This window comes from Aptenodytes forsteri, unplaced genomic scaffold (genome assembly GCF_000699145.1).
Source record: "Aptenodytes forsteri isolate BGI_AS27 unplaced genomic scaffold, ASM69914v1 Scaffold203, whole genome shotgun sequence".
NCBI classification, from domain to species: domain Eukaryota; kingdom Metazoa; phylum Chordata; class Aves; order Sphenisciformes; family Spheniscidae; genus Aptenodytes; species Aptenodytes forsteri.
The window spans coordinates 28,877-56,178 of record NW_008794160.1 but is presented as its reverse complement, the minus strand read 5'-3'; the positions used below and the strand labels follow the sequence as shown (position 1 = coordinate 56,178).

The following is a 27,302-nucleotide window of genomic DNA, read 5'->3' as shown; positions in this document are numbered from 1 at the left end:
CATGAGGACCAGGGCTTGTGAGCGTGAGGCTGCTCCTATCTGTCTATAGAGGGCCTCATCCACTGTCTTCCTGGTTGGGTGGCCTGTAGCAGACCCCCACCGTAATGTCACCTGTCCCTGCCTTCCCTTTAATCCTGACACATAAGCTCTTGGTCAGCTCCTCATCCATCCCCAGGCATCTTAGAGTGTTTATCAGTTGTGGGCTTAGCTAGAAGGTAGCAGCTAAGACAGGTATTAAGACCTGAGCTGGGTGTTAGCTGAAACTGGGTCACTTGCCTGAAGGCTGCTGAGCGGCAGTGAGAAGAGCAGTGAGGGCTGCACGTGTTGGGTGGGATGTACGGGCGAGCTGGCACAAGGCTTAGCGCAGCTGCCTATGTGGATGCATCTTCTGGTGGTGGAGAGAGTATTTCGCATGACGGGCTTCTCGCATAAATGGGGAAAGAAGTATGTGCAAGGATAAATGTGTTTGGGCATGTGAGAAGAAAAATGATGCCCTGTGTTTCCGTGCTAGTACGTATTCTGGGAAGTATATAGGCTGCGGACTTGCCAACTCAGACCAGTTAGTTAACATGTTTGAAGTTGGGCAATGTTAGGGGAAAGATGCATGGTTCACTTTATTAGGATGGCGCCTAAACCAGGGGAAGAGATTGTTGTGAACTGTGTTCATAGACACCGCTTTTAAGGTGGCCTCTTCCCTTGTCTGGACATGACTGGGGTGACTCTTTGGGTAAGGTGTGCAAGCACGCAGCTTCTCTTCAGGGCTTTCTCATCTCCTTTCATTGCCCTGTTTGGTTGACTGCTGGTAAGGGTACAGGAGATCTAATGAAGGATTGTGGCAAGGGCTTCACTATTTCTGGAAGAAGAGCGTAGATCAGCTACAAATAATGGTGGGTGTTTGCTGTTCAGAAATCTTCCCCTTCGCTGTAAGGGAATATAGCAAATTCATTTTCAATGTATTGCACGCCACACGTACCAGCCAGGACGCTCTTTATATGTGGAAGGTTGAATATGAATCAAAAGCAGCTTCTCTGAAATAAACGTGCTGACAACAGGCTTGCTGTGCTGCTTCCTGGTGCAAACAAAAGTTTATTTGCTATTATGGATTAATGTGGTTGCAATGTGTGCTTTCTTATTAAAGGCTCCTTGACTACCTTCTGCAAGTATTGCTCAAATAGGAAAAACAAACTTTTTGCCACTATGCTTATCTCAAGCTGAATGCAGTATCTTAATTCTGATTAAGCCAAAAATCCTTGAACTGCCTATTGAACTTTTCAGAACCATGTAATATAAATTTACAGTGTAAAAACAGGACTGTTTATTCAAAACAGGAGGCTTATTTGCAGAAGTTGCTGAGTCTATAAACTACTTCAAAGTGTTATTTTGTCTTGCAAGATACAGAAAGAAATGGCAAATATGTCAACAGCAGTAAAACTTGATCTGAAGCGTTTGAGGAGACAGTAGTTTTTGCAAACCTAGGTGGTGTCAGCACGTTTATGCCGTTCAAGTATTGCTTTCCCTAGGTTGCTGAAAATGTGTTAATATCCTAGGAATACTTTCTAGATTGCTTATTGCCTGACAAGAACGCCATGCTTTACAAGTGTGCCTCTCTAAGACGAGTTTAGTTGATTTGTCAGGGGATGAGGTCGTCTTTGCAAAGAAGCAAGGAGGGAGCCTTGAAATCTCTTCAGGTCAAAGCTGGTGGGTGGCATTTGGTAGAGGACAGTGCACCGGGGCTGGGATTTGCACTGCACGGCTAGCTGCTGAAGCATCGTGCTTCCCTGGAGCGGCGGTGTGCAGCGGGGTGGTGCGAGGGGGCAAAACGTGGTGGAAACCTCTGGCGAGCCGGAAAGCGGATCGAGAGCGGCAGCTCCGGCTTGCAAGTCTCGCGTCACTGTCCTGCAGTTCAACCTGCTGTTTCTTGTTGCTGTAGTCGCGTTGGTGCAGCCCCGTGTTGCAAAAGCGTGGTACTGTGGGCTTGTGTTGGTTGGATGTTCAGCTGTAACCTGCAGATCGTTTTCTGTAGGGCTGCTGCACTGTTTTGGGTTTTTACTGCAAAATGAGGTACCTTGCACAGCCTCTTTTGAAGGGTAGTATACGCCTATTTTCAGACCTCCATTGCGGTTTTTCAGGACTGCTTTCAATTTTAACTCCATCCTCATGCATTTTGTCCCTGCCAGCTTTGTATTACCTGCAGATTCAATAACTATTCTTCATTCCGTTTCATAAATGTTTGGGCTTTCACTTTTGAACCATAATATGGGAAATAAACTTATCTGATTTAATTGCCCTTAATATAACTTAAAATGCATTTTTTCCCTCAGAGCTTGTCCCAGGTTTATTAAACAGGGTTATCTGAGTTATGACAGACTTTGCTAAATTTGCTTGTTCGAGAGACAAAGATTTTTGGCTGTGTGGATATTCTGAAAGGGTCCAAAAAGAAGCTCACAAAAATGAAAGGCTTGCGTCTGCTGTATTACAGATTAAATAATAAAATTTTGGAACTGAGGATGAAAAAGTTAAATTTTTATTCTCAGATTAGTTGCACTGCCACTTTTGAAATCTTCTAGCAGAGAAATATTCCCCCACCATTATTGCCTTCTCTTCATTCAAATTCATGAATGCCTGAGGAAGATTTTTGGCTGTGTGGTTATTCTGAAAGGGTCCAAAAAGAAGCTCACAAAAATGAAAGGCTTGCGTCTGCTGTATTACAGATTAAATAATAAAATTTTGGAACTGAGGATGAAAAAGTTAAATTTTTATTCTCAGATTAGTTGCACTGCCACTTTTGAAATCTTCTAGCAGAGAAATATTCCCCCACCATTATTGCCTTCTCTTCATTCAAATTCATGAATGCCTGAGGAATGGTCATCTAGTTCTTCCGAAGTTTGTGGAAAAATATATCCTAAAAAATTGAGAAGGAAAGTAAATTTCTAGACCTTTTCTTTGCTCATGCAAAGAAACCTGTCACAATGGCTGCAGTAGCTGGTTCCCTCATCATCGGTGTCTTTCTTACGGAGTTCGTGTGTGTGTGTGTGGAAGCTTTAAAATATTCAGTGTTTCCATTTGAGTTTGCTCCTGGGAAATCATTGTCGGTGATAAGCTTCATAGGCATCTGCCTGTAAGGAGGCAGACTTGTTTTTCTCCACGCTTTATCAGTGTCTTTTTCAATATTTGGGAGAAATAAGACCTCACTGAAGAATGGAACAGCAACAAACATGTTTTTAAATGTACTCTAAGGCCAGCTTCTGTCTTCATGTTATTGCATCAAAACACATGGAGCCAGTCTGTGTTTTAATGCCCATGGCAATTCTTCCAAAATTTTAAATATAAAGATTAGGGTACAGAAATTCCTAATGTTTAAGGGGATTGCATGCATATACATTCTTTAGGCTGATCAATGGAAAATAAAGATTTGCTCAAAATAAGCTTTGAGAATGAAGTCCAAGCATACACAGTTACCTGCTTCCCTCTGCTCAGCTGTATTTCTTGAGAGCCAGACTTAGATTGATCATTGTATATACTTGTTGGTTTTCCAAAAAGTGTATCAGGCTAAAAAACATTACCTCTTCTGCAGTGGATTGAATTCAAATTGTCAAATTCGTACATACGTACATGTCTATCGTATAACCGTATGCTGAAACATTCAATCAGTGGTAGTTAATTTTGTTGAATGTAGATCATTTTGGGCCCCTATGATCTTCTTAGGTAGATGGTTGACCTTCATAATCATTAAAAGGTAAAGCTGCATATATAATCCAAGATTATGCGTTTGATAACTTACCCGATTTATTTCCATTCATATATAAAATGCACAGATTGTTCTTTTAAGCACACTAGTACTTTTACTTAAGTACAAGGATATGGTGTTCGGGTGACTTTCTCCTTCATGTCCAGTCACTGTCCTAAGCTGTTGATAAGCTCTGCCAGTACTGATAATTAAAATATAAATGGTAATGGAGTTGTTTTGTAGTAGCACTTTGTGCAAATGACATTGACATTTATGCCAATCTCACAAGCAAAATATTGAGGGAAAGGTTTCTAAGAGACTGTTGAATATTGCTTTTCAATACAACTGACAAAGATATTTAATATTCCATTAAAATTTCAAGCAAATTTCAGAAGAACAGCTTTTTAGATTTACTGCAAACTAATTTTACCTTCAGAATAAAGTAATTGGATGGCAGTAGTTTTTTGTGCTTCAGTATTGTTTTGTATAGCAGCACATTGAAAAATGTGCTTATGCCAATAAACATTTTAATGATTTCTCATATTTACATTTTTAAGCTCCAGCAGAATGCGGCACATTCTGTACTAAATTATTAGTTCAGCCAAGGAAATCAAGTTCTGCTACATCTGACTAAACTTACAAAAAACCTATTTACATTTCACATTTATGCAAATAATTGCATCTAGAGCTGAGTAAAAGAAAAAGGCTTTTAGCGCCTGTTGGAGTTGAAATTAATCTTTTATAGTTTAAGAAGTTTTACTCTTTTAATTTGGGTGTTGCTGTTTTGTTGGTTTTTTTTTTTCCTTTTTGGAGCTGACTCCCGTATGTGCTTCATTAGGACCGAATAAATCACAAAGTCAGGGCAGTGTCTGATGTGGTCTGTGCGAATTGCTCTCATCTGTTTTGTTAGCTGAGCTTCGGTCCGTTTGATTATACTCAGGCACTTGCATTTAAAGTTAAGCACGTGCATATTAATTCCACTAAATGGGAAAGGATGACTTGCTACTTGAATACTTTGCTGAATTAGAGGCTGAGCGACTGTAGCTTTTCCACTGCAGTTACCGCTGCAACAGACACGTAGCCGGCGCTGCTTTCAGAGGGAGAATTGTGCCAAAGCAGCCTTTTTAGTGACATGACTGAAATCACATCAAAACTTTCGAAATACAGTTTCTCATTTAAAATTATGGTCCTAGTTGATCACAAGCAAAGGAGTGTAGATTGAAGTTTTTACATAAACTTTTTTTTTCCTTTTAGCTTATTAAAATTCCCAAAGTTGATCAGCCAAATGAAGTGCATACATTTAACTTCTACTTGTCAAATGTTGGCAAAGATAATCCTCAGGGAAGCTTTGACTGTGTCCAGCAAACGGACTCAAGGTAAGTTTTACTTGACGTTTTCTTTCACGGCAAATTTAAGTAGATTCTGTGGCTTTGAGCATATAGTGAAAACCTTTAACAGAAGCATGCTCCTAGTGATGAGCTGCAGTAGAAAATTAATTCCTAGCAATAGCATGATTTCTTGCTAATTATAAATACCTGCTTTTACATAGAATTCTTTTTGGGTTTGCTCTTAAAAAAGTAACCTTTTGAGTACTTTCTCACCTCTTGGTACTATTTTTAAAAGCATTTGGAGTTCAGCATCATCCAAGCTAGACCAGATCCATTCTACAACCATATGTAAATATGATTGTGGCTGGCAGCATGCTAGCATGCTGGCCATGATGCATAGCTGTCTTATTTTAAGAACCACATAAATCAGTGACCTTATCCATAATTGCATGACCATGGTGTTTCAGAACCCAAACGTAATACAGCAGCACCTTGTCCTGGTCCTTTGAGTCAAAGTGAACAGTGTTAACGTCTACTGAAAAGGCAAGAAAATACCATGCTTTTACATTAAGTTTGCTTCAGCTTCTAGAATATTACGTTCAGCGTAGTATCGATGCAGTCCAGTGGTGTTGAACAGCTGTTTGTCCCATTTCATTAACTAGGACATTGCAGGCAGAGTTTGTGTATTGATCTGGGAAGCTGATAGCAAACAGGCACACGGCACGTGTCTCCAACAGGCGCTGCTCAGGTTCTCAGTTACAGGAGAGCTTCTGCTCTCAATTTCAAAACAGAGATTTGTCTAGATAGCGGGTTTTGGGAGCAATAAGAAAATGAGCTGATTTAATAGCTCTCTGCCTAACAGGAGATCTCTCAGCATCCTTTATTCTCCTCTTTCTCCCCTTGCATTAGGTATCTTCTACTACAATACAGCCTTTCAGTGAACTCACTTAACTGATGGGATTGGCAAAAAGTTGAATGGTTTCGTGGCAGACCTGGGGGAGCCTGGGGCAGTGTGGGATTTGTCTAGATAGCGGGTTTTGGGAGCAATAAGAAAATGAGTTTATTTAATAGCTCTCTGCCTAACAGGAGATCTCTCAGCATCCTTTATTCTCCTCTCCCCTTGCATTAGGTATCTTCTACTACAATACAGCCTTTCAGTGAACTCACTTAACTGATGGGATTGGCAAAAAGTTGAATGGTTTCGTTTTTTTTTTTTTATTAAACTCTATCTGAAAGGGGCCAGACTGCTGCTGAGGCTGGCACAAAGCAAGTGGCCGGAGTGCACGTGGCGTGTGAAAGGTCCTGCCTCCGCTCCTGGCTTGCCTCTCTAGAGCATCTCTGAGGGCACTTTCTTCTTTGGGAAGTAGCACCTTTGGTTAAATTAAACTGGATTCATTTTATAAGTAAGATTATATTTAAGCTGCTTTAGCTCTGAAAAATTCTGAATAGCATGCCTAGGTAGTTTTAATGTGGTTTTACTAATCTACTTCAAAATCTAATTCAGACTAGCTTTCACGAGGTCCTTTGTAGCCAGCTCTCAGTTTCTGCAAAGTGTCTGCAAAATTAATGCAAAACTTGTGTAGTGTTAAATGCAGAGTCATTTAAAAAAAATAAAACCAGAAAGGACCTCTGCAGGATATCTAGTCTAGCTTCAAAAATGGCTCAGGTTTTGAAAATGCCCAGCCTGAGGAGGGGGATTACACAGCGTCTCGGTCAGTGCTCGGCTGCTCCTGTGGTGGAAAAGCGCGTAAAGGCAGCTATGTTCAAGAAATGGGCAACGGGTAAAAGCTGTGCTTTAGATGGCGAGAAGGCCCTTTTTTTTCTGTTGTAAATGCGCTGATTTCAGAGCAAGGAATCAATACGTAGCTCTAGGCTATGGACAAAACTGTAGCTGTATCATCTTGAAATATTGGTCGGTGGCTTGGTCCAGCTTTGTGACTTTCAGAAACGACGTAGTAAGTTGAGACACGAGATTCTTGACCCTTCTTCTTGGAGCCTTGATGGGGAGTTTTAGGGTGTTTAAAGTGTTTCGGGTTAGCTAAAGCCAGTGCCCTTTCTCTGGTCAGAGCTGTTGCAGTAGCGGGTGCTGCACAGCGAACTCGTTAAGAGCGGTGATGGTTAGGCCAGTTTAAATGAAGCTGCTGTTAGTCAGTCGAGGTGCCCTCCTGGCTGAGCGCAGTGCAGGAGCGCGTTTGGACTGACTATGGAGGGCCGGTCTCCTCCAGAAATGCCTCCTGAAGCCCAATGCCCGCGCTGACACTATCGAGGAGGCCTCGTGGTCCTTCCCCTCACGCAGCGTTTGCTCTAGGTGCCTCTTTTCAAACATGAATTCTCAGAGAAGCAGGCGGGTGAAGCGCAAGCACTCCTCAGCGCTGTCAAACGCACAGAGCAGGCAACGAGGAGGGCGGGCATCTTTGAAAGCAAGATGAGGGGAGAGCGGGGGCGCAGGCCTTGAGGGGAGGCTGGCTTGCCCTCCCTGGGCCTCGCAGTGCCTGGTGCCGCCACGGGCCACCTCAGGAAGAGGAGAGGAGACGTGTGCTGAGCTGAGAGCCGGGTGGCCGGCGGAAAGCCTGCGGGGCAGGAGCTGCCTGCCATTAGGGTGCCAGTGTAACTGCCTGAGTTGTCCCTGTAATTGTCATTGCAGCACTTGCCAGTACAGCCACCAACACTGCCCTGAGTCTGCCTCTCAAATACGGTTATGTGAGGAAATGAGATTACACCGACAGGTAAAACTGATACCATTTGGATGCGTAGAGACAATTTGAAATTTATTTACGCCCTAGCTAGCTGTCAGAACTGGAAAACGTTTTTCTTCACCTGTTAAGACAGGTTTTAAAGTTCCTGATACATCCATACTTCTAAACCTGAACGAGTGCTTGGGCTCAACCTTTTTCAATGTTTTTATAGTTCTGGAGCCTCGCAGCTCAGTTGCCTGGGATGTATACAGAATAAAATTACAGTATGTGCAACAAGTGATTCCTATCTGACGACCAGAGAGCGCATGACCCAGGCAGAAGAGGAGTCGCGCAATCGAAGTGCAAAGGTTATTAAACCTGGTGGACCATTTTTAGGTATGGTTGTATTTCATTTTCTACTAGATGTCTGTAAGCTTTCAAACGCAGTAATTCATCTTTTCAGCGTATTCTTGGGAAAGGTGGTGTGTTCAGAGGTCTCGGGTGTAGGTAGCTTGCCCTCATGTAGCTTGCAGTCTCCTGTTGCTGCATTCAGACATCAGCCTTTTTTTCCCCGAGAAAGCATGCCAGTCCTTCCTTGTTCCCATATTGCTTGACTGGTCAAAATTTTGACCATTGAGGTGAGGGTTTTTACCACCCCATGCACTTAAATTCTCTGGTTTAGTAGCTAATGTTTTGGTTTTGTAACAGCACTTTTGAGTACCTAAATACTGTGCTAAACCATTAACCTTAATTTGTAATCTAAGAAAATTAACACTGAGGAAGTGTCATATACAAATTCATAAGCTTAATATGAAAAACTTTGCTTTTCACCCTTGCTAATGCTGATTAAATTTTATTTATTTTATGTCTTGGTCATTAATAAGCAACTGTTACCACAAGACCATGTGGTTGGTTTTGGTTGGGTTTTTCTTTAAATTTAAAGTAAGGTAACGTTGGCGTCTCCCCACGGATTTCATAGTTTTCCACAAAACAAAAAGCGTTTAGGTGGTATCATCCGTTATTAAACTGTTCTGAGTACCATTTCCCTGAGGAGCCTGGAGCCGGCTGCAGATAGAAACAAGGTGAGCATCCGCCTCATGGGCACTCAGTGGTACAGGCAGCGGTGGTCCTGCCTGCAGCAGTGAGCTGAACCAGGTACATCAATCTTCGTCAAGTAAAACAGGCTCTCACTTGGCTTTGGCTGCAGTCCTCCACCAGCATGGACGTCCCTGACAGTCACGGTGCAACGCTTGCTCTGCCTCAACTTACTGCAGAGCGTTTTAAGCCAGCATCGTCACGGCTTTTTGGAGATACAAAGCTACGTGTGTGTGGCCTGGACACTAAGGGAGCTGGGTACGGGTTAATACCAGGACAATGGAGGTTGGGACTGCTTCCCCCATATTGTCTAAACTGCTCTCTAACGGCAACGTGAGAGGAGCCACTTTCATCTATTTCTAAACTTCTCATTGGGGAAGTTCTGTTTTACATGTGAATGATCTGCGTGATTCTTGTTAGTTGTTTAAATAGAGCTTAAGTGAATATTTAACATTAAATAAATGGGGTCTGAAGACTGGCAGTAGGACAATTACGGTGTTTGGGGATACCCTGGTTTCAGACTGGCATTGACGAAGCTCAGGTAGGACAGGTCTAGTTGCTGGTAGGGCACGGGAGTGACTTTGCAACATGCTTCATGCTGTACAAATTAGGAACTGGGGTTGTTAATCATGTTAACGCTCCGTTGTGTTTTCAGTTTGGCGGTTGTTCTTTTTTTTTTTTAAGTGATTTGGAGACATGACTTTAGGAAGTGTTTTGTTTGAATGCTGCTTACACTATCAGCTGTGCCTGGGGTTTGTGTATCTACATTGAATTTAACTTGTCAAAATGTTTGTAATGTGTTCAATAAACAACTGGCAAGTTCATACTGTTCTAAAAATGTAACCATGTGTGTTTGCGTGAGTGGGTTTGTTCTTGAAAACCAGAAGGGCAAAGTCCAGGGAACATGCAGGGTGGAAAGGTTATAAAGGCTTGGCCTCCAATGCAAAATGGAAACAAATTTTGTTTCCTGAGGGCAAGCAGTACATAAGCACAGCTCGGTCTCTGTGTATCTGATAGAAGACAGCAAGCTCCAGGTTTTCTTACCAATACTCATTCAGTCTCCCTCATGTACCAAACATGAGTTGCTGGTTTCAGAAAAATGCCTAGTTTGTGTCACATCCTCTGTTGGATTGCAAACAATGTTTCCTACAATGATTTTCTGTAATATTCTGATAAATCTTTTTTTTTCTGTCCAATAGCAAGTGCTATTTAAAAACACAGAGTAGAGAGGTTTGGGTTGTTTTCTGGAAAACTGGGATTCAGGTTGGGTGGTGTTATTTTTAAATTCTGGAGGCATCACTTGCAAACACTTGCATTGTTCCTCCAGTTGAGAAACAGGTCTTTTTATAGAGCTTGATCCAAAATGCGGTGCAGGCCATGTTTTAAAACTTCTGTGGCCTTGGTCCCAAGAACTGTTAAATTTTCGGTGTATTGTTTCTGAAAACCTGGGCTTATTTAATAAGAGGGGAACATTTCAGCTTAAAATGTGGTGTAACTTATGGTAACTCAAGTGATAAACACCAAGGGTTGGTAGTTTCTTTAAGCGGTGATGCAATTAATTGTGTAGACTTGGTCTCCCCAGGCATTAGTGGGGAATCTTTTAATTATATGGAGGACCTTTGCGTCACACTTTAGAGTACTCTTCTAAAAAAAAAACCAACCTGATTTGGGGTATTCAGTGCTTGAGCTTATAAACTAGAAAAATAATAAAAGCACCATCTATATAAATAATCAGTAAAGTCTTCCTACCAGTATCACTCATTTACCAGCTTTTTTTTAATATTGAATATTTCTTTGTTAATGCCTAGCTTGATGCATCTTTACTACCTGTATATTCTTACAGATCTTGAATACAGTTTTTAGAGTTTATCCGACTTAGTAAATTCTTTTAAATCAACTTTGTCTTGTCCCAACCTCCCATGTCTTGTCAGAAGAGCACCACAAAGCATTCCAGATGCTGTGCCCAAGAGGAAGAGGTCAACACCCATGAACCCTGCAAACACAATACGGAGGACTCACACACACAATACTGTTTCTCAGCGACCGTACAGGGACAGGGTGATTCACTTACTGGCACTGAAGAGTTACAAGAAACCAGAGTTACTTGCTCGCTTGCAGAGGGATGGTGTCAACCAAAAGGACAAGAATTCCCTTGGAACTATTCTTCAGCAGGTGAGATCATGGGGTTTGTGCCAGCACTTTTTCCCTCCTGCTGTTCCTTTAATTGTAATTTTGAGGTATGTTACTCCTGTACTTAAATTAGAAAATAATAAACAACTTATGTAATGCTCCTCATTTAAGTTTTTCAATCAAATTTATACAGATGCCCCAAACTACAAGTTAACATGAGGAAAGGAAAGAAATATTAAAAAATTTCTGGGGAGTGTTTTTATTTTGCTAGAAGAGCAGGCAATAATTAACCGTTTCTAGCTTTGTTGCTCCTAATGTCTTATTTTTTCCTCTCCCTTTTACTTGGACTGGTAAACTGCTTAATTGAGAGAAACTGACCATACATTCTCTTGATAGTGTGAAATAGTTTGTCATAGTACTTAATATTTCTTGTGACGAGTTTGAGGAGAGAAGTTTGGTAATTGCATAGGTTAGTATTTCATTTGAACGTAGTTGGTGGCCTGTAAATGGTGCTTGGCTTCTCCTGGGATCTGTTAGAATTGCAAGCCAGGGAAGGGTGTTCCAACCAAATTGTAAATGAAAAGGGTGGTGGTCTGATTTTGAGCATAGTGTTTCTTTGCTATCTTGTGGATTGTGTCTTTATCTTACTCGAAACCTTTTTTTATTCAGTAGCTTTTCCAGAGCTCCTTTGAGTTAAGTTCCACTTGTATTTCTTTATTATACCCATCAAAATTCTTGGTAAGCCTATAATGTTATAGATGAATTTTTAAGCTGTGTGTTCAAGAGTGTCTCATGAATTTTCTACTAAAACAGTTCAGAAAAGGCTTCTTAAAGTATTGTAAGATGTAGTGGTTCCTCCCTTACTTTTTAAATACTCCCTGTACCCATAGACTGTGGTTGAATTGTGCGTGTATTAATATGTAAGGTAGGAACACTTCCTATTTATCTAGGAAAAAAGTCTTTTGGAACCTATTAAAGTGAGTAAAATTCAACACTTACACAGCTTTGGTTGATCCTACACTGAATTTTAAAAACTCATTCCTTGAATATGTTGCGTTGTCGCTTTGTTTGCCTAGTGCAATGGTAGTTTTTTCACCCTGAAGACACAGACAATTTAATGAGAGCCATGTTCTTACATACAAATTGAAGTAGACGATTTATAGTATAAGTTGATTATAAAATTCCAGAAGCTCAGCTCCCTAGAGGATAAAAGGTGCAAAAATTTTCTCCTGTCCCATTATGCTTGACAATGTTTAAGGGGACTTTCTTGGTGCCTGTTTCCTGTATGTGGTGTGAACTACCTCAAGGTACTGGTTTATGTTCAGAAATGGTCACGTTAGCAGCACTACACCCTGAAGAGCCTTGCTCGTGTTTTTCTTAGGTTCACGATGAGTGTCATTTTGTACAGATATAAAATCAGCAGCCTGAACTTGCTAAGATCTAATATGCGCAGATTTGCTTCTCTTGGAATGCAGCTTTAATTCTGTTTGTAACAAGTGAATTACTGTTTATGGATATCTTTGTTACTTTTAATTTTTTTTAAGCTGGGGAGAAGCAGACATGCACACACACGAATTAGCAGTATTTATCTATCGTTTTGAAGGAAAAATAGGCAAAGCTGCAAAAAGTGGTGGTGATATGTTGATGAGTTATTCAGCATTTTGTATCAGGCAAATTGACGGAGACTGTTTTTTCTTTGAGGTTTTCTCTGAAACTCTGAACCGATGTCAGGTGATGAAGTCTAAAACAGCACTTTAGGTGTCAATGGTCTCAAGGTTGTACTAGCTCATTTTAACTTTTTGAGCATACTCTGTATTTTTCTTAAGGAAGATATAAGCCCATTTTATTTTCAAAGGTATATACAGCAGGGCATGCACATGACCTTCTTGTGACAATGGTTTGCTGTAATGAACCCTGTGTCTGCAAAATGAAGAGTGCATCTGGGCCTGTACACCTCTCCTTAACCATTTTAGCACTAAATCTTGTTTTCAAAATATAACTTGTTAGATATGAGTACAGTTACTTTTTTCCCAATCGGTAAAACTTCAATATGGCTTAAAACTCATGGGATATATAAATAATTCATCTTTGTACTAAAAGTAGTTGTTCAGTGCCAGTTAGGTTATCACATACGACTGTGCAGTAGAAAGGTACAGTTTCTTTTGGCTCAGGCACTTGAGAAAGAAAAGCAATTCTGTTTGTCAGGACAAATGACAACATACTGTGGTCGTTAATGTGATGATGGAAAAACATGCATTGTTCCAGGCACAGTCTGTGCTCTGCCATCGCAGTATAGCTGCGTAAAGCAAAAGAACAGCAAGTGTCTTCCTGAAGTTGAACAGCTCTGAATTTGTATGTGGAGGTAGTGTTCTTCAGTTCTTAAAAAAGAAAAATAAATAAAAATAAAAACCAGGCCTCTCAATGTATTTCATGCAGTGAAGATTTAAAGTTTTGGCATAGTTTGCCTCAATTCTCAATGCTGTATTAAAGACAAAAAAAACAGATACGTGGTGCAGAGAGAGGTTTTCATCGAGTACGCTTCATACATGCTTACAGCAGTTTGGGATTTTCTTACATCCAAACCTCTACATCCCAAATTGACCACATTTTTTAAAATTGGTGCTCATTACTGAGAACTACTTTGATCTTCACATCTAAAAAAAATGTGGAAAACTGGTGTGTGATTTCGTTTTCAGCTTTGACTTAGCTTTGCAGTACCAATCTTATTTCTGTAGTTTGCATTTAGGTATAATGAACATTTATTTTCTTAAATGTCTGCCTGTAGGTAGCCAACCTGAATCCAAAGGATAATTCTTACACTCTGAAGGATTATGTATTTAAAGAAATTCAAAAAGATTGGCCTGGATACAATGAAATAGATAAACAGTCATTGGAGTTAATACTTTCTAGGTAAGTTCAGTCTCTAGGGGAAGGAAAATAGCCATTTAAAAAGCTCTTTCTGGGAAATCAATGTCTGTCTTCCCTATAATGCAAGAACTATGACATAGACGTTTTTGCCTTGTAACCTGAAATGTTGGGTCATCCTTACAGAAAATTAAATCCATCTCAGAATGCCACCAGCACCAGCCATTTGGAATCTCCTGTAACTTGTAATAAAGATGCTCCATCGACTTCTCAGGTATTTTGTATTTTTTTGACATTATTTACAGCGTATTAAGATTTATCACACTTTATATTGGTGTAAAAGCTGTGATGTGAAGCACTAATATTGTCTTTAACACATAAAAAACTGAAGCATTTATTTCTAATTGGATTATTTTTTTAAAGGTGGTTGCACTGTCAAAGACTGCAAAAAACTTATGGTCACATAGCTTAAGGGCTGCTATATTTAGTGTTCTGTATTTCAGAATGTTTATTAAAATATGCAGAAAAATAAACAATTCCTGTCTACACAGTATTTTGTAAATACACCTAGATCTCTGACAGAGACCACCCCTGTCGTGTTTGAACAGCCAACATGTTGGCCTAAATCGTAATTGTCCATTTTAGCACATTGACCTTGCAGAAGCCTAAACTCGCCTGTAGAGTTTAAACTCACCTGCTGAACTTCTTGGTTACCCATTATTGTTACACAACCCCGTACTTTCTGGTTAAATACTTAAAACTGTTTTGTATTGCCACATAACTTGTTTATATTGGTGTGTAGGAAGATCTTCTAAAGACAAGGTATGTATATAGTTTTGTTACATGGTTGCATGTCTTCAAGGTCCTTTGTGATATGTTAGTTGTAATACATAAAATACGCACGAACATCCTTCTGCTACTGTTTAAATGTCAAGCTTAGGAAAGTCTAGAATAAGGACAAATTACATTAGTGATCCACTTGGAGGAATTTTTTTTTTTCCCCCCCCTATAGGCATCATTGAAGCACCCATTTTGATTCAGGGTGTGAAAAGGCAGATCTGAATCAGCAGGTAGTACATCTGCCTTCCTCCAGCCTTTTCAGACTTAAAATGCGCATGTCCTGTCTTCTTATCAATACAAGAGGACAATGCAAACCATTTTAGAAGCAGCTTGGAAAACTCTGTGTAAAAGGCACTACTTTAAGGAAAAGTTAGATACTTTCTGTGACTAAAACTGCACTATAGTAAATGCAATTGAAATCTGAAGAACACGAGAGCTTGTGTGTGTACAGCAATAAGCCGGGAAGGACGGAAGGTCTTTCACCACTGAGATATTTACTTTTAAATAGAGGAGGGAGAGCACACCTCTGTTTTCTCCCTAGCTTTCTTCCAGTCAGAGGGTGAAATGGTGCAGGTCCCAGGGACCTGCCTCTGTACCCACAGAATGTGGATTTATTTCAGCAGGGTGGCACAGAGCTATGCCTGGCACTGCTGGTCCAAGCTGCCGCTTGTACATCAACGGGGACAGTGTATGCTTGCTGGAGAAGAGGATGTGAACCAGCATTTTGGCTGGACAACAGCTGGAACGACAACTGTAGCAAAACTGGGGGTTTTACCTGTTCTTATCAGCTTTGCACTTCTTGCACTCTGGTAAACGCACAGCCACGTGGCTGTGTGACAGCAAAAGCTGACTCTTAAATGTCCGAACTGAAATCGGTACCTAAACAATACTGACCTGACCTCCTCGTTTTGGTGAAGCCTTTGATAGAGCTGCTGAAGAGAGCATCTTTCTCCTGAAGCCTTTTAGCTGTAGATTTGAAGAGCAACTGGCTAAATCGTAAGATTAGAAACTAAGAATGAAACAAACCATGTATTTAGCTGCAGTAGTTCCCTGTCTGACAGCTATTTTTGGATAAGAAAGGTGCGTTTTCAACAATTGCCTGTTCAGAAATGTTCCTTTTTTCAGAATGGGAGCAAAACTTAATTGTGCTGAGTTTTTTTTTTCTTTTTTTTTCTTTATTACAGAAACGGCTTTTGAATTCTGATTTTATTGATCCTCTGATGAACAAAAAGCAGAGGATATCTCACCTGACCAGTCGAGTCCAGTCATCGTTCAGTGGCCACTTGCCTGCCTCCAGTGAGAAAGCCACTGCCGCCCCTCCGCCGCCTCCCCCCCCTGCAGCCGCTGCTACTCCTGCTCCTCTGCCTCCCACACTCCTTCCCACTTCCAATCCTCCTCAAACTGCCAGCTCCAGCTCCCCCAGCACCCCTGAGGGGCAGGGGACACAAGACTTGCCGCTGGACAGCTTCAGTCAAAATAGCAGTAGCATCTATGAGGACCAGCAACAAAAATATACCTCTCAGACTCCTTTGGGAATCCCAGTGCCTGTCGCGGTGCAGGGGGAGCCTCCCAAGTCTGCAGGCGAGAAGCACGCGGTGTTGCACCAAAAGCCCAAGAAGGTAAAAGAGCTTAAGGAGAAGGATGAAAGCAAAATGCAGGACACTATGAATGCGAGCGAGGAGGAGAAAGATCTTAGAAGAGAAGAAACTGCCAAGCTGAAAAAATCCTCCCATTTGGATTCAGGTGAAGGTATTAATACGCTGCTTTTCCTAACTATTATATGGATAACCCTGGTGAAAAGGGACCAGTAAAACCAGGGACTAGAAACGCAGATGGTCTGTTTTTTCACTTGCTATATATTAAGTGCCTTGCCATTATCCCTACTTTATGGTCATGAAGAATCAGTTTGGTTTTTTTTTTTTCTGCCATTGCATTACATTGTAACTGTTAGTTTAAACCGCCGCCCCCCCCCCCTGCAGCCGCTGCTACTCCTGCTCCTCTGCCTCCCACACTCCTTCCCACTTCCAATCCTCCTCAAACTGCCAGCTCCAGCTCCCCCAGCACCCCTGAGGGGCAGGGGACACAAGACTTGCCGCTGGACAGCTTCAGTCAAAATAGCAGTAGCATCTATGAGGACCAGCAACAAAAATATACCTCTCAGACTCCTTTGGGAATCCCAGTGCCTGTCGCGGTGCAGGGGGAGCCTCCCAAGTCTGCAGGCGAGAAGCACGCGGTGTTGCACCAAAAGCCCAAGAAGGTAAAAGAGCTTAAGGAGAAGGATGAAAGCAAAATGCAGGACACTATGAATGCGAGCGAGGAGGAGAAAGATCTTAGAAGAGAAGAAACTGCCAAGCTGAAAAAATCCTCCCATTTGGATTCAGGTGAAGGTATTAATACGCTGCTTTTCCTAACTATTATATGGATAACCCTGGTGAAAAGGGACCAGTAAAACCAGGGACTAGAAACGCAGATGGTCTGTTTTTTCACTTGCTATATATTAAGTGCCTTGCCATTATCCCTACTTTATGGTCATGAAGAATCAGTTTGGTTTTTTTTTTTTCTGCCATTGCATTACATTGTAACTGTTAGTTTAAAAAAAAACCAACCAAAACCAACAACAAAAACCAGAAGCAGGACTTGTTCTGCTGGAACCGTAGCTAATATTAGGTTCATTTTTAAGAATTGTCACTCTGTAGTACAAAACTTACTAGAACAAAGAAATCTTAAATGAATTGCTCTTGGGCAGAAGCTGGTTACAAGGAAGAGCTAGGTACTAGAAAAACCCAAGGAATGGAATTTTTTTTGCTTGATTTCCAGTAAATTGACGGTTTACTGAAACTTACTCCACTTTTTTCCATCAGCAAGTTTTGAAGTGTGCATGCTGAAAATAAAAACCTGTCACACATACTTACTGCATATTAGCTTACTGAAACACATAGATCAGACATAAATGTATTTCATTGCGTATCACAACGCAAGGTTCATCGAACTCTGCCTTTTCATGGAAAGTCTAAAACCTACATAAACTGGCACGTGGTTTACTAGAATTTTGGTTTGAACTGTGCTGCAAGCTCCTCTCCATCTTAGCTGCAGAACTTACGACTTCAAAAGATGTAGAAATAGTACGTGCTTAAAATGGCATTAAAAAGCGAAACAAACGCACAAAGAATACTTGATTTCTTCACACACACACACAAAATAGGGCAGAGTTCAGTTGCTTTGTTAAATCTGTGTGTTGTTTAATTTCTAAGAGGCTTGACTCGCAAGTTGGAAGTCAGGTTTAGCCCTTTCCTATCACAGCTCGGAGGCATCTCTAGAGTATGCTGGGTGCCTCTTTGAAATGGTGTTGCGCCTGCAGATAAGGGTGCTTTGAGATGGTCTTTTCACGTTTACCTTGGATCTACACAGTGCCCACATGGCTTGGGATTGCTTTGAAAATATTCAAGCTTGAATTTATAAAGAAATGTGAGCATCTTTCTCCAGAAGCCAGTAATAAAATTCTGAACAGCTAGGGAAGGAAAAATCTGTACTATGTTTCAAGTTGGTGCTTACATTGAAGCTTTCAAATGGACCGAGCCATGCCAACAAATGCACTTGGAATTTTTGGAAATTAAATACTCGCAGCAAAACTGTTCACATAAGTTGTAGTGTACATACTGTGACTGTGAATATTACTGTTTGCATTTCTCTCAAATTTTGTTCCCACTTTTACACTCCTTTTTATACTCCTGCTATACCACGTAATAATTTTAATATTAAAAGCAAAAGAATCAAGTAGAATATTGCACGATAGCTCTTGTCTCTCCCAATGACTTAAAAGCTGAGATAGCTTAGAGACTGGCAGGAATGGCTGAGCTTTGGCAGAAATACTGTGTCTAAACAGTGGCAATGTAAGATAATAATGAATATAAAGGATTATGTGTTTTTTAAGCTTGCCACAAAATCCCAAATGAAAAGCAGAGAGAGATTGCCAAGATACTGAGTGTTCCTTCCTGTTCCAGCTAACTTTTATTTACGGTGGCTATTTTTCTTACTTATCAAAAATATAGGGGGCTCTTGAAATATTCCTTTAAGAAGAGGGATTAGAGATTAAGTGTACTGTCTGATGTACTACTACATCATTTCATAATGCCATTTAAAAGAGCAATTTAAAAGTGCAAATAACTTTCAAACCCAGTATTGCCACGTTAATGAGGAGCAAGTCTTTGTTGCAGGTTATTGAAGCCTGAATGCCAGTAACCCATATACAAAGCTATTGACTTTGCTGCTTAGAAGAGCACTGAAATTAAATCTACTTTGGATATCCGTAATTGGCCGGGAAGGAGGGATAAAAACATGGCATAAAAAGAACTTCAGCTTTCTACTCTATTTCTTGCTGGAACCTGGATGTTGAGATAGATATATAGATATATATATCCATCTCAAGCTGTCTTCTTTTGTGCAGCTACATCTGTTGCTGCATAACTTGAATTGCTGTGCAGATGCCACATCATGTCTTCAAATAAGAAAAGCTGACCTCGGGTTAATATTGCGGTAGCGCAGAACCTGTAGAATAGAATAGCTGTGCCCTCTTTCTAAACCCCGGTACTGCCTACTACAGAGAAGGTCACGTGAGCCCTATTATGAACTTAGAATAAGTTCTATAAGTAATTTACTGTGAGAATAAAACTCTAAAGGATTTTTTAAGCGCATCAGGTTGCTATTGTTTGGCTATATTAAAAATCTGTTCATCACAAGTGTCAAAATTCTGCTTTTCTGTAGCTGTGCCCTCTTTCTAAACCCCGGTACTGCCTACTACAGAGAAGGTCACGTGAGCCCTATTATGAACTTAGAATAAGTTCTATAAGTAATTTACTGTGAGAATAAAACTCTAAAGGATTTTTTAAGCGCATCAGGTTGCTATTGTTTGGCTATATTAAAAATCTGTTCATCACAAGTGTCAAAATTCTGCATTTCTGTAGGAGTTAAAGAAACTTGCACTGCCTCCACAGATCCTCCTTCATCAACAAGTGAACAACCAGACTACTTCATGTGAGTAAAATAAGGATTAAAAGTCTCTTGCAGCTCATTGAAGCCGTTGAAAAATCGCCTATAAATGCTCTCATTTAGCTACAAAACTGAAAATTTACCAAAATGTAATTTGAGAAGAATGACAAGTTCCTTTAAGTCACCCAGCTGCCTTATTTGAGTACCTGCAAGTTTTAAACTCTGAGGTTGTCCCTTAATCATTGCGGGGGAAAAGAAGTGTGAAAAAGAATTTTTAATATGCTTTAGAAGAAGACTTAAAACATTTAATTTCATTCTTCTTCAAGAACACAATATAAAAGGAATATGAACATGCACTGTTTTCTTTTTAGAGGCAAGGCAATACAGGAAGAAAACTGAATACTGAAATACTGAATACGTAAATTTGAACATCTTTCCTGTGTTTTTGCTGCTTAGTGCATCTGAGCTGGAAAGGTGGGGAGGGAAGATAGCAGGCTTTCAAGTCTGGCACTACAAAGCCTACATAGGAGCTAACAGGAGTTAACCATCAAAGTTATTTCTAAAACTTTGATGTAAAATGGCCACTGACTAACTTGAAGCTACAGCAAAATATCCAATTCCACCACAGAATTGCAGACCAAAGAGCTAGAGAAAATAGAAGAATCTCAATTCAAATTTTAAATTTTAGATGCTTCATTTTGACTACAATGCAAGATAAAAATGGATTAAACCTGCATGTGAAATGTTACACACCTACAATGACTGGCATACTGCAGTCTATAAAATTACAGTTTAATTTTATAAGTAGGTTTAACTTTAGCTCCTTAACAAGTCGTCACACATCAGATTAACATGCCCAAAAGTTAAAATTTACCTGCTATTTAAAAAAGTTTTTCATCCGTGACAAGTATTAAAGAACTTGCTTTAAAACGAAATAGCTGTACTAACAGAATCATTTGGTTGCCTAAATACTTTTTAGAATATTAAAACTTTTCTATCAGGAGGATTTTTCTCTACTGTTGTAAAACAGAGCAATAGCTTCTGCAAATGCCCAGTGCTTGGGCTTTTTTCCTGCTGTTTTACTGGTGGCCTTTTTTTAAAAATGTGAAAGTCAAAGGAGGCTGCAGTAGAATAACTGGAATAACTTGGTCAGTGCCACCTGAATTTCTAATAAAATGCTTTTTTTGTGGGGGGATGAGCACAGTGGGGAGCAATCTCAAGCTCTTTCCTCAGTTGGAAGGATGAGTTTGAGAAGGTTTTGATGGCACTTCAATGCTCAGAGCTGAAATGAGCACCACGGTAGGTGAAGCCAGGATGCGCCTGATACTTCCTAGCAGTGCGATTGCACCGCATCAGCCGCAGCAGTGGCGCTGAGCCGCCTTGTCGTATTTGCAGTGCAGGAGGGGAGGGAGAAGTCTGTTAAAACACTGCGAATTGCCAGGTTCACCAACCTCTGTCAGAGGAGTAACGTCCGGAAGGGAGGTCAGGCCTCCCTGTAGCACTTCAACTTTGGTGCACCTTCCATCTGCATTGAAGCAGATGGCACGGTAGCCCCCTGCATCATATTTAATACAGTAAGTGATGCTCCGTGGAAAGACTGAAAGTAAGCCTGGCCCTGCAGGGAAGCAGTTTAGTGCTTCACGTCTTAGGCTGAGAACTCAAACCTACATTTAATTCCCAACCTCTGCTGGGTGAAAACAGGCAGATTCAGCTCTTCGCTGTCTGCTTCCCAGTGAGCTGAGAGCAGTGATACTGAGAAGTAAGGTATAGGGTTATTTGATGTAATCTAATACTAAAGTTGGATGCCAAAAGCCATTGCTAAAAGTCTAAAAAAAAAAAACAAAACAAAAGCCTTCATGCTGGATTTCATAAAGTTGGTTTAGTTCTGATTGGGAGTAAAAATTTTATGAAGAATTCTCTGTGAAAGGAACAACCTCTGGAACAATCTCACAGATAATCTACTGGCCATAGTGTCCTGGTAAAAAATTAGGTTGTGCTGTTTGAGACATCTGCCTGATCATTATGGAAAGATTAAAACCTGAGAGCACCTGTGATTTGATGCAGTTTAAAGGACTTTGATAGTTTATTCCAGCTTCTCTTCCTGTCTCTAAGTGCTACATAATTCATGAGTATAATCACAGCTTTAGCATAAAGATACTTTCCATCTTAATACAAAGCTTATGAAAGTAAAGGAACTCAAGGTTTTTAAGCAAAGTTTAAACAAAAGCTAGAAAAACAAAACAGATTCACGTTTCTCCCCGCTTCTACTCTCATTTCTTCCCTCTCCACACACTTAGGTTGCGAGTGCTTTGCTGGGCTCTTGTCCTGTGCTAGGACTCTTGCCGTGGGAGGTAACTGTGCGTAAGCCAGTACTCCACACTATCCCTTCACAGGTACCTCCCAAAATGATGAAGGGCATCTTTAGTTTTCTTTTAAAAACTGTCTAGTACTCTAATCAGGTGCCTCTGCCCTGGGATACATCACCGACAAAAGTTGTTGTCTGTGTTGGTACAGACTTTCAACTTCTTAAATTTTTACTGCTTGTTAAACTTAATCTAAGGGTGGTTTGAGGGATTAATCCCCATGTGGAGGTGCCTGTGTCATCCAGAGAGAATCAGGTCTCTAGGCTAGGAGGACTGGAAGTATTGGTGTGACAGTGGTGGGAGATGGTACCTATTACTCGCGTTGCCACTTCATCTTGGATTTGTATAATGAGCTTGTTAAATCTGCTCATGTTGATTTGAGGGAGAGGGGAATGAAGAAAGGTTCAATGGCATCGGTGGCTTTAAGCATTTATGGGGTTTGCCCGCTTAGGAGGTGATGTGGTGGGCTGTTTTTAGTTTCAGACTTCTCTGCAGTTTGTTTTTGTTGCTGTATTGCAACTGCCTTAGTTGAATGGACAACAATGGAACTGGGGTTCACTAAAATAACCAAATTTTATCGTTAACTGTGCTTTGCTGTTAGGCACAAATGTAGCCAAAAAACTGAACTGCATCCAACTCCATAAATGCACTCCCTTCCAAAAATGTAATGAAAATTAATTTTCAAAAGTAAATATAAAGAAAAAGAAACATTCCAGGTCAGGTTGGACGGGGCTCTGAGCAACCTGATCTAGTTGAACGGGGCTCTGAGCAACCTGCTCTAGTTGCAGAGCCCACGGCCCACGGCAGGGGGGGTGGGCTTGATGGCGGTCCCTTCCAACCCAAACCCTTCTATGACTCTATAACTTAATTAACCTGTCCTTCAGAGAGGTTGGACGGGGCTCTGAGCAACCTGATCTAGTTGAAGATGTCCCTGCCCACGGCAGGGGGGTTGGACTAGATGACCTTTAGAGGTCCCTTCCAACCCAAACCCTTCTATGACTCTATAACTTAATTAACCTGTCCCTTCAGAGAAGGAGATTACAATCTAGCAGTTTCTCATATCTCACTGAAGCTGATGTGTTTATTGGTCCTTCTATACTTGAATGATTGATTGCTAATGTTTTCTAAGTATGCCACACCTTTTTTTGCTCAGCATCTGAATAAAAACTCTAAAAAGTAAAATATTAGCAAATAACGGTCACAAAAATATGGTAGATTACTGTAGTTACCTAAACGCATTCTCTTGGAGCACATGTGCTTACACATGGAAGCAAAGTCAGTCACATAGTTAACTGACTTAAAGCTTGCGTGTCTATGCCTGATACTCACTATGAAACGTCCTTGGTGTAAAATTGCACGTGTGCTTATTTTTCCATTAGAAAATACATAGCTATAGTCTCATACGAGCAACGCCAGAGTTACAAGGATGACTTCAATGCAGAGTATGATGAGTACAGGAACTTGCACGCTCGGATAGAGAGTGTCACCAGGAGATTCATGAAGCTTGATGCGCAACGGAAGCTTCTTTCTCCAGGGTCCAAAGAATATCAGGTAAAGAAGGATAAAACTGTGAAGATTGTGTTTCATCTCCCTCTTATCTCTTCCAAAAGTCCACGTTTTCAGCACAGGCAGACTCTTCAGTATATTTATCTATTAAATTATATTGACGTGGTTTTAAAAGACTTGCCAGGTTCAATGTCTGAGACTGAGCAACCAGTCGCATAGCTGGAGGTACCAGACTGGCTCAGGCTTTGCTGACCGCCTCGGCATCCTGGCGAGGTGAGGGGGTGCTCTTACACAGGTGGGGGAGAAGATTGGAAGTGCCTGGAAAACAGCGGCTGTAATCCCAAGGTTTTCCTCACCCTCTATTTCCTGTGATTTTACACACTTAACTAAACCTACGGCCACAACCTACTCATCTTCCGGGTGGCTGATTCTAGCTACAATTTTAGCAGAGAAGGGTATTAAAAACCTGATGTTCTGGCTTTCCAGCCTGGACTTCTCCGATTTGGACATACAAATTCATTACCAGAATTCTTTAATTCTGTGTGCACACTGAGGATTTTTGATTGCTTTTATTCAGTTTTTGGCCAGATTGCAAATGTATTTGTGAGCAGAAGGAATATTTTAAAATCCTTGGGGCTGCTCAATCAGACAAAGGGAAACCTTGCAGAGTTTGCATACATGCTCAGACCCTGCATGGGCTAGCTCTGATTTTTGTAGCTTGACAAAACCCTGCAAAAAGTCGTTCAGCCCTCAGACTCCGCCTGTTTGAACTGTCTGTGAGCGACTTCTCAAAGGGAATCTTCAAACACGTGCTCCTTCTGTTGCCTGTTCACAGGTTTAATTGCAGATCTTGGGTCATATGCGGAGGTTGGGGGTTTATTTTTGTAATGCAGGAGAGTGGTGTGGCTTATGGATAAGAAAACATGTTGAGTAAAACTGAGTGTATTTTTTAGTGTTTTACATAAACTTGCATTTTCTGGTAGTAGTGAAATGTTCTTGATATTTTTTTTTTTTCCTTGAAGATCCTTCATGAGGAAGTCTTAGAAGAGTATCGAAAGATAAAACAGGTACGTGTCACACCAGATTTGTGGGAGGTAGTAATCACCGAGACTGGCTCAAGGCTATTTTTAAGCAAAGGACATGAAATATTAAACTCTGCAGAAATCTTTTCATGCCCTAATTTTCCTTTTATCTTATCTTTACAGTCTAGCCCCAACTACTATGAAGAGAAATACAGATGCGAGTATCTCCACAACAAGCTGTCTCATATTAAGAGACTAATAGGGGAATTTGACCAACGGCAAGCAGAGTCATGGCACTAGTCTTCTGCTTCGACCAGGACATGTGAATGAACTGAAGCTTATTTATTTAAAACCTAAGATTAGTTGCTCGAAGATTCTAAAAATTATCAAACTTCTGCATTACAGACATTTCAGTATTAGCAGACTTAACTACTTTTGTTGTTGTTGATGTTGCTTATATGCATATTTGAAGCTGCTTTTTCCGGTCCCTTCTTTTCTTCAAGACTTATGTTTGTCCATTGAAATAATTTTATCAGTAGATGCTGGGGACCCAGTACCTTTACTATGAAGTTGTGCACATTTTAAGAAAATATTGTATCAAATTGAAATGCTTTTGGATAAATATAAGGCTGTTTTCTGACCTTTCTTGTTAATGCAAACTCTTTGCCTTAAATGGTAGAAAGTTTAGAAATTTGCACAAAATAAAAAAAAAAAAACCACCACATTGTTTTGGAGGGTTAAAGAGGCATGTATATGTGCTGTATACAGCCCATTTTGTTACAACAGAAACTCACCCCTGCAACTTAAACCCCCCATTGCAGTGGTTGCCTTAAGGTGTTTGCTTGTGTATACTTAGTGTAGTTAAATTATTAGCTACACTGCTTCCTACTTCGCTGAAGCACCTGGGAAGCGCTACGTGGCCTACCAGTGTCTGGAAGTGTGTGCTTGTACTGTGCGTGTGCAAGGGTGTGTGGGTGTGAGCGTGCCTGGTGGGGAAGAGAAAAAAGCTGCTACTCCAAGTAGGCCAAACGCTCAGGTTAAAACAACTGACGAGTGTTGCTGTAGGTTTTTCCTATGAAATTGCTACTTCTATTGTGGAAGATGAGAGCATTTCCATTTCAATAGTTTCTCAGCTTTAATAATATTGGGGAAATTGATACTTTAAAATATGAAACAGATATATAGTTTTTGGGCAAGATTATAAAATTAGACATGTAGGTTACCTATTTATATACTACTATAAAGTATTTTTTGAAGAGAGATATGCAAAGAAGCTATTGTCTACGTGAAATATATATTTAAAGATTTTTGTCCTGGGTGCCAGGAATATAACAAAGAACAGATGTATTTAACTATAAAATACTGTGATCACCAAACAGCACAAACTTTCATTTCATGCAGTTTTTTTCGTTTATTTTGATGTAAAACATTGCTTACTTTATCATGTGAAAACACGTGTCATTTGGTCATAATTGAGCAAAATCTTTGTGTGTCTTACTGTGTTTGTCTTTTCAAAATGCTGCCAATTGAAAAGGGACGCATTCTGTTTACAAACCTGATTTTAGAATTTTTGCCAAAATTTTGGTAGTGTGGCTAATAGACTTATCTCCAGCATCAAAAAAACCTGTTCTGTATCACTGTAAACCAGAAGATGTTTGATTGCCAGAACACATGCATTCAGGTTAATGGGAGCAATTGAATTTTTGCCTTAAATTTGTGGGTTCAAAGACGTTCATGAAGATGGAATGGCAGGCAAGGTGCATCCCTTTCTGCTGCACGGCAGCGGTATTTGTGTTACTTACTCGAGGCCAAGTTGCCTTTGGATCCCTCGGGTTAGTACAGTTGTTTTCAACTCCACATTTCAAATGGCAAAATGAAGAGAAGAATTCTTGCTTCCCGTGAGGAGCTGCAAGTAGCTCTTCAAAAACAAGTCTGGGTTTGACGGCTGAATTCGGCCCCGAGCATACACACGCAGCCGTGCCCAGGTGTAAACGCAGGGACTGTTACATTCACCCCAGTTCTGCTGCAGCTGCGCTGGGCGGTTAGCTTTCAACCTAGAAACAAAGTGGCTGTTCAGATTAAAATAGTGTGACGTTCCCGATACTGGGACCCGTTTCGGCGCTTCTGTGCTTTTTCTGTAAGCTGTGTGCCTGGGTGCGACGTTAACTGCCATTATGGGACAGACCGTGCTGCTACAACTGTCTCCGCGTGTTGCGATCACTCGTGGTGCTGTCGCGTGTAACTGAGGCCCAGAGCACTGAATTGATTTCCCCCCCCACACACACCTTTTACCGTTGGCCTGTGTTCGCATGCATCTTCTGGTTTACGGGCTGTGTACGTGTTGCAGCTGGAGGTTAGCGCTGCTTCAGAGGTCCAGCACTGCATATCATCGTCAGACCTGACAAGCTACTGTAAGGGCCTTAATTGAAGGTTTTGCCCGTTTGCATGGAGCATTTCAGACGCCGACAGCCTACGTATTGCAAAACAGTGCTGTAAATCTACATATGTCTCGTGTTTCCCTGGAGCTGACATTCCTGTTCAGCAAAGGTTGGGAGCCCGCTGAAGTGGGGCCTCTGACTGTGTTACTGCCTTTCCGGTAAAACTGGCCTGCTCGCTCAGAGAAACCAACATTGCCCGTGGTGGCGTCTTGGTGGGGTTACACTACTACAAATCTGAAGCAAATGACTGATGTAGAGGAGGGGCAACTGTGCACGTCTCCTTCGTGGAAACTGTGAATCTCACTACAGTTTATTTAAAAAAAAAAA

General features: G+C 40.8%; 1 protein-coding gene across 1 annotated transcript in view; it reads left to right on the top strand.

Moving 5' to 3' along the window:
• Positions 1-25,277, top strand: part of ELL2 (elongation factor for RNA polymerase II 2) — a 152,699-nt gene extending 127,422 nt beyond the window's left edge. The window contains exons 2-11 of the mRNA XM_009280666.2: positions 4,982-5,103; positions 7,963-8,128; positions 10,740-10,997; positions 13,741-13,865; positions 14,007-14,094; positions 15,845-16,409; positions 19,622-19,691; positions 23,389-23,560; positions 24,538-24,582; positions 24,721-25,277. Of these exons, the coding sequence (XP_009278941.1) occupies positions 4,982-5,103; positions 7,963-8,128; positions 10,740-10,997; positions 13,741-13,865; positions 14,007-14,094; positions 15,845-16,409; positions 19,622-19,691; positions 23,389-23,560; positions 24,538-24,582; positions 24,721-24,837 (1,728 nt within the window). The 3' untranslated portion in view covers positions 24,838-25,277. The remainder of the gene's footprint in view (positions 1-4,981; positions 5,104-7,962; positions 8,129-10,739; positions 10,998-13,740; positions 13,866-14,006; positions 14,095-15,844; positions 16,410-19,621; positions 19,692-23,388; positions 23,561-24,537; positions 24,583-24,720) is intronic.
• Positions 25,278-27,302: the final 2,025 nt, after the last annotated feature.